At 50.9% G+C, this 7,500-nt stretch overlaps 1 protein-coding gene across 1 annotated transcript in view; it reads left to right on the plus strand.

Moving 5' to 3' along the window:
* The window catches only part of nlgn2b (neuroligin 2b), a 42,695-nt gene extending 35,529 nt beyond the window's left edge, over positions 1–7,166 (plus strand). Inside the window, exons 5-9 of the mRNA XM_062535678.1 lie at positions 2,757–3,022; positions 3,465–3,618; positions 4,923–5,289; positions 5,956–6,494; positions 6,600–7,166. Of these exons, the coding sequence (XP_062391662.1) occupies positions 2,757–3,022; positions 3,465–3,618; positions 4,923–5,289; positions 5,956–6,494; positions 6,600–7,015 (1,742 nt within the window). The 3' untranslated portion in view covers positions 7,016–7,166. The remainder of the gene's footprint in view (positions 1–2,756; positions 3,023–3,464; positions 3,619–4,922; positions 5,290–5,955; positions 6,495–6,599) is intronic.
* The last annotated feature ends 334 nt before the right edge of the window (positions 7,167–7,500 follow it).

Here is a 7,500-nt window from a genome sequence, read left to right on the forward strand (position 1 = left end):
CAGCATTTGACATGCTGAACGCTTGGAGAATGATGAAAAGGCTTTGACTCAATGGACTTGAAGGAAAAGCCTGAAGTTGCAGCCTTTGCTAGCATTTTGTTATCAACACCCAATTTCAATGTTTTCTCACCAGACTCACATACTGTACTGTAAAGTCAGGGTCTAGTGCCACCACAGCTAGCAGATCATAATACACTTTACAGAAGTAGGGAACCAGCAGTTATAGAAGATTATTTGTTTCTATAAATATGAAAGAGCACATCAAAGCAAGACCAGCTTCAGGTCCATGACCATGTCTGAAATTTAGGCCAATCTGATCGCACTGCGTGGGTGCTGATGCCGGAAAGGGATTAAAATGCATGTTTGCGAAGGCAAGATTTGAGCAGGCAGATCGTAAATATGGATCTCAGTGAAGGCGCGAACATGTAAATATTCATTTGTAGCTGCTACCAGCAATCGTTTAAAAATGGATGTTTGTGGATGTAGGTTCAGATTTTCATATGGAAATTGGAAATATGGATTTGTGTCTGTGGGTGCGTGTGTGTGTGTGTGTGTGTGTGTTTGTGTGTGAGGCAATGTTTAGACCAGACACGCAGTCTACAGAATCTAAATGAGAGGGTGTGTGTACTCCTCCTGTGGCGAGTAAAAATGATACAAATGCGGAAGTCCATGAAACAGTGGTAACTTCCTACCAAGCGGAGTGTGAATATGGATGGGGTTAGTTGGAGTGGAGTACAGTGGTAACTTCCTAAGAAGCGGAGGGTGAATATGGATGGGGTTAGTTGGAGTGGAGTGTGAATATGGATGGGGTTAGTTGGAGTGGAGTACAGTGGTAACTTCCTACCAAGCGGAGGGTGAATATGGATGGGGTTAGTTAGAGTGGAGTACAGTGGTGCAGTCAGAGGGGCTTAGAGGTGGATAGACTGCAATAGAAAGAACATGGGAAGGTCATAAGGGATGGGTCACTGGAATAAGCCAGTTATTTAGTGTGTGTGTGTAATTTAAGTAAGTTCGCCTTTGTGGGTGTGTGTGTGTGTGTGTGTGTGTGTGTGTGTGTGTGTGTGTTTGTCAGTATGTATGAATGCATGTGTGAAGTGAAAAAGTGTAAAATGGATGTTTTGTGTTAGGTTCATGGATATTATACACACACACAACACAGAGAGAGAATGAGTGTGAATTTGAGAATAAATTTGAATGAGTGACGTGCAAATATGGATATGTATGTGTGTGTGTGTGTGTGTGTGTGTGTGTGTGTGTGTGTATGTGTGTGTGTGTGTGTGTGTGTGTGTTTTGTGTGTGAGAGAGACAGAGAGGGAGGGAGTGTGTGTGTGTGTGTGTTGTGGAGGGATTGAATAGCATACAGGCACTCAGCCGCTGAGCAAACTCTTAATTGATTTCACAGGGAACGAGGCTGGGGAGGTAAGCAGTTCATGTGTGTGAGGGATTGAGAGAAAGAGAGAAGAGAGAGAAATAGAGGAAGTGTGTTGTGTGTGTGTGCGTGTGCGTGTGCGTGTGCGTGTGCGTGTGCGTATATGTGTGCATGTGTGTGTATGTGTGTGTGTGTGTGTGTGTGCGTGAGCGTGTGTGTGTGTGTTGAGTGTGTGGGGGGTCTGCTAAATTATTAATATCAGACTCGGCGGATGAAAACAGAGGGACAGCCAGGCACTTTACATAACGTTGCCGCAGTTCTCCCCAGCCCAGCATGGCCACCTCTTAACAGCTGGAGCCGGAGCATGGCGGAGCCTTGAGCTGCCCCGAAGCCTCGTTAAGCGCCGCGCCGTAATGAGACGACCCGTCAAACCTGCCGCCTAGTCCCTCCGCTCACGAGCAAAAGTCACACGGCATGCCGAGCACCCACCTAAACCCCTGCCTGCTTTATAGTTAACTCACCATCATATGAATGTAATGTATGTCGCCATATGGGCCCCTGGAAGTGGGATGGGAGACCCTGTAGTGTGATGAGGTGCAGGCGAGATGTATGATCGTGCGTTTCCATTTGTACAGGCTGACGGCTTGCGACAACGCGTAACTTGCGAAATGACGTAACTTCATTGTCGTAAGAACTCACCGTGAACTGGAGGGGTCCTTTGACTTGTACGAGATTGCTTCCCGTCAAACGAGTTTGAGGGGGCATGCCGTTTGCGTCATTTTGCGTAAATTTTTCTGACAACGTACTACTCGTAAGACGAGCGCATTGGACAAATGCATCGCGCCGTTAGTAGCGTAAGCGTCGCACGCTGCAGGGAGGCCCTGAGTCTTGTCGGCCCCGGAGCTGTGTGTATGCAGATGATCTCGTGGGAGGAAGGAGACCAATCACTGTCAGCTACTGAGAGAGGAAGTGCTTGTTTCTGAGGAGTTGAAGAGCAATGTGAATAAATCAGTGTAGTGTGTCTTCTTTGGAGGCTTTGGAGTTGAATAACTTTTGACAGGAATATGCTAAAAGCCTGGAAAATCAGGCTTTGTTCCAACCCAGGTTAAAGATCCGGTTTCTTTTCCAAACTCTCCTTAGGCTCACCACCTGAGATAGAGGGAGATTTTTTACCAAGCAAATCCACATGTACAGGCACTACATAAACAAACAAAATGTCTGTCATTTTCATTGCTGTGTCACATCTGTGTGTTTACACTACTGGCATTCCCCCAGATTTGATTCCCTTCCATTGTTCTGAAAGGTCATATCTGATGGAAAAACGGTGTGGGACAGTACGACACTACGTTTTAGCTGACCGGTCTTCATATCAATATCGTTTCCACAGGCTTGTTCCACCGAGCCATCGCGCAGAGCGGCTCGGCCATCTCCAGCTGGTCGGTCAACTACCGGCCACTGGCCTACACCGAGGTCCTGGCGCGCAAGGTGGGCTGCAGCCACAGCGACACGGCTGACCTGGTGGAGTGCCTGCGCAGAAAGAGCTTCCGCGAGCTGGTGGACCAGGACATCCAGCCGGCGCGCTACCACATCGCCTTCGGGCCCGTGGTGGACGGAGACGTGGTTCCCGACGACCCGGAGATCCTCATGCAGCAGGTGAGAGGAACCGCGGGTTCTTAAGGGTCATCCACAAGGGAACTTGGTTGTGTCTTGCATTTTGTTTCTTGCTGTGGAGATAGATGTGTGTTTGTGTTCTGGATGCATGCATCTCACATGCTGTAGGTGTGATTGTAACGGCTGTGTAGACCAGGTTGTTTTCTTCCGACTCCCCCAATCACTGCTCTGTTTTTAATGTCACGATTAAACTCATTTTTCATCATTTGTAATGTAGTCAGGGGAAATATGTCGGCGTCCTCTGAGGTCACTGGTTCGGCGTGTGTTGAACAAGCATACTAATGAAACACTCCCTTGTTAAATCGCAGTTTACAGAAAGAGCAATGGGGGAAATAACTAAGTGCAAAGAGATCAAACTTGGATTGAATTGAGCAAACAGAACGGTGAGCTAAGGACATTCTCTGTGTTTGTGATGTGCCACCAGGGCGAGTTCCTCAACTACGACATTCTCCTGGGAGTCAACCAGGGCGAGGGGCTGAAGTTTGTTGACGACAGCGAGGGGGAGGACGGCATCTCCTCAGCCTCTTTCGACTACACCATCTCCAATTTTGTGGACAACCTGTACGGATACCCAGATGGTGAGAAACTGTGGTTCGGCTTCAGCTGTAAAAATATAAAACAGCACTTTACTTGCCTTTTTGATATGAGCAGAAAGGGATATGTCATCTTAAAGCAATAGTTCGGAATTTTGGACATAGGACCTCATTTCCAACTCAGTCTGGGTGATATAGGTCGGTGAAGACCATTTTCAGTGAATTTCTGCCCTTCCTATGAGTTGCAGCGTTCATCTCGTGCTAATCTAGTGCCAAGATAACGCAAGTCAACGGTAACATCCAGCCTGACACTGAAAACACTCCACAGAACACCCGAAACAAATACATTTTAACGTCAGACTTTCGATGCACATGCCTAGTGTTGATAGAACCATGTTAGAAATAAAACGAACCTTGCATCGCATTGCAATAGCCTACTTTGTTCCCTGTATGGCAGTGGCGGATTGATATTGAGAAACAAGTCCCTCAAAATGTAATAAATCATTGAGTTGCAAGGTTAGTTTTATTTCTAAAATTATTCTATCAACACGGACATGTATATCGATAGTCCGACGATTTAATTGACTTGTCTCGGGTGTGCGGTGGAGTGAGTAAGACTGTTGTTGATGTCAGACTGATGTTACCGTAGAAATGTTTTAGCTCAAAACCAGCGTTAGCAAAGGGGGACGCTGCAACTGAAGGAAGGGGCTAAACGCGATAAAAACGGTCTCCACCGACCTATATCACCTCGGTAAAGTTGGAAATGAGGTCCTATGTCCAAAATTCCGAACTATTCCTTTAATGGCGCAAACAGATATGATTTCCCTCCATGTCCAAATATTCTATTTAGTTTATGTGAATGAGTAAATGGAAAAGTTTGAGGTGTTCTCACTTGCGCATCGGAACTGAGTTGAGCTCAGCACAAGCGGAAGGCTTTCAATTATCAGACTCTGCAAGGCTGCAGTGTAAATCTCTCACCGACAGCCATCTTCTCCCAGCCTGAGCTCAGATCGGTGCCCAAATCTCTCACCACTTCATTTCCTCTCGCTGTGTCTCCAACATCAACTTATAGAATGCACACACCTCTCTCTCTTTTCCCCCCTACACTCTTTCTTTCTTGCTTTCTCTCTGTCTGTCTGTCTTCTCTCTCTCTCTATCTGTCTTTCTTTTTCTTTCATTCTTTCTTTGTGTCTCTCCTACTTTCTTTCTTTCTTTCTTTCTGTCTGTCTGTCTGTCTGTCTGTCTGTCTGTCTGTCTCTATGTCTGTATTTTTTTTACTTGTTTTTTTTCTATCTATCTATCTATCTCTCTGCCTTCCCTCCACCCCCTCCCTCCCCTGTCCTTTTAAGGTAAAGGCATCCTGCGAGAGACCATCAAGTTCATGTACACGGACTGGGCCGACCGCGACAACGGCGACATGCGCCGCAAGACGCTGCTGGCGCTCTTCACCGACCACCAGTGGGTGGCGCCGGCGGTCGACACGGCCAAGCTGCACGCCGAGTTCCAGTCGCCCGTCTACTTCTACACGTTCCACCACCACTGCCAGATGGAGGCGCGGCCCGAGTGGGCCGACGCGGCGCACGGCGACGAGATCCCGTACGTCTTCGGCGTGCCCATGGTGGGCGCCACCGACCTCTTCCCCTGCAACTTCTCCAAGAACGACGTGATGCTCAGCGCCGTGGTCATGACCTACTGGACCAACTTCGCCAAGACCGGGTGAGCAGCTGCCGTCGACGTTGAAGAATGCACACACACACACACGTACACACAAACACACACATACTGCATACTGTACATATACATATACACACACACATACTGTACACACACACAGACATACATACAGTACATACCTACACACACACACACACACACACACACACACACACACACACACATACACACAAACACACATACACACACACACAGTTATGGTTCTTCAAGGGAAAAAAGCAATGTGGTGGGATTATACATTTTCGTCTGTTGCATGTTTAAAACTCAGAGAGCGTTTTTACTGTGATTTGTTCCCCTCTAGCTCACCTATGCAGAATTCTTCAAAACAGCCGTTAAATTTGAGTTGAGCTATGTAGCTGGTTTCCCAGAAAAGATTTCACACCAATTATGTTGTTACTTTTGTGCTTCAGCTGAGCTATGAGCTAGGCCATCACTCAAAATAATCTGAGATAATCTGTTTCCAGTGAAAAATGTTGAGCACTTTTATCACTAAGTTTCTCCTTCTTTCCTTCCTGTTATTTTCTCATCCTTTCCTTCTCTCATTCACTCTTTCCTTCTCTCTATCTTTCTCTCTTTCTTTCATCCCTTTCTTTCTCTCTTTCTATCACTTCGTCTCTGTTATCGTCTCTCTTCGTGTCCATTCCTCAGGGACCCGAACATCCCAGTTCCGCAGGACACCAAGTTCATCCACACCAAGCCCAACCGCTTCGAGGAGGTGATCTGGACCAAGTTCAGCTCCAAGGACAAGCAGTACCTGCACATCGGCCTGAAGCCCCGCGTGCGCGACAACTACCGCGCCAACAAGGTGGCCTTCTGGCTGGAGCTGGTGCCCCACCTGCACTCCATCCAGGTGGACGACGTCAACCCGGCCGGCCCCACGGGGCCCTACAAGCCGGGCCCCGGCAAGCTCCCGCCGCAGACCACCGGCACCAAGCCCACGCGGCAGGTGGTGGCCACGTACCCGCCCGAGCCCGAGGAGGGCTCCGACTGGCCGGTGTTCTCGCCGTTCCCGTCGGACACGCGGGACTACTCGACGGAGCTGAGCGTGACGGTGGCGGTGGGCGCCTCGCTGCTCTTCCTCAACGTGCTGGCGTTCGCCGCGCTCTACTACAAGCGCGACAAGCGCCACGAGCTGCGGCTGACGCGACGACACCGGCGGCTCTCGCCCCAGCGCGGCGGAGGGATCGGCGGGATGGGCGGCATGGGCGGGATGGGCGGGATGGGCGGAGGAGGGATGATCGGCGCCGGCGGCATCGGCGGGATCGGCGGCATGGTGGGCGTGGGCGGCGGAGGCCTGGGTCTCGGCGGAGGCCTGGGTCCGCCGCACAACGACCTGGCGCTGAGCCAGGAGGAGGAGCTGATGTCGCTGCAGATGAAGCAGCAGCAGCGGGCCGAGCTGGAGCACGCCGACCGAGTCATCGCCACCGGAGCGGGCACGCCCCTCCCGCCCTCGCGCGCCGCCGCCATCCACGGCGACCTGGAGCCGCTGCGGCCGCCCGTCTGCCCGCCGGACTACACGCTGGCCCTGCGGCGGGCGCCCGAGGACGTGCCGCTCATGACGGCCAACGCCATCCCCATGATGCCCAGCACCATCTCGGGCATGCAGCCGCTGCACCCCTTCAACACGTACCCGCCGGCCCCAGCGGCCCCCGCCTCCACCCACAGCAACAACGCCCTGCCGCACCAGCACTCCACCACCCGCGTATAGTAGCGCCGCTCCTGGGCAAATACAGGAGGCAGGAGGAGGAGGAGGGGGGTAGAAGGGGCAAAGGAACAACCGTGGGGCAGGTTGGGGGAGTTAAATGCCCCCCTTCGAAGCTCAATAAACTCCTTCAAATATAAGCGGAGACCCTCAACACCCCTCCCCCCCCCCAAGCACCGCCGACCCTCTCAGTTCCCACTGAGTACAGCTGCACCCCCCCCCCCCTTTATCTACTGGAGAGAGACTGTATGCTCTCTGTTCTCATTACCCGTTTGCTTTGTTTCTTGTTCTCTCCAGCCGCCGCCACCCACCGTCTGCACTTTTTACACACCGGCCCCCCGTTTCTCTTTTCGTGTTTTCTTTGTGTGTTGATCATTTCTCTCCCCCCCACCGCCGATCACTCCCTTCTCTGTTCTTCCCCTGTTAGATGGTCGAGGGAGGCGACACACACACACACACACACAAAGAAACACACGCACATACACACACGC

Source organism: Sardina pilchardus, chromosome 5, assembly GCF_963854185.1.
Source record: "Sardina pilchardus chromosome 5, fSarPil1.1, whole genome shotgun sequence".
Taxonomy (NCBI): Eukaryota; Metazoa; Chordata; class Actinopteri; order Clupeiformes; family Clupeidae; genus Sardina; species Sardina pilchardus.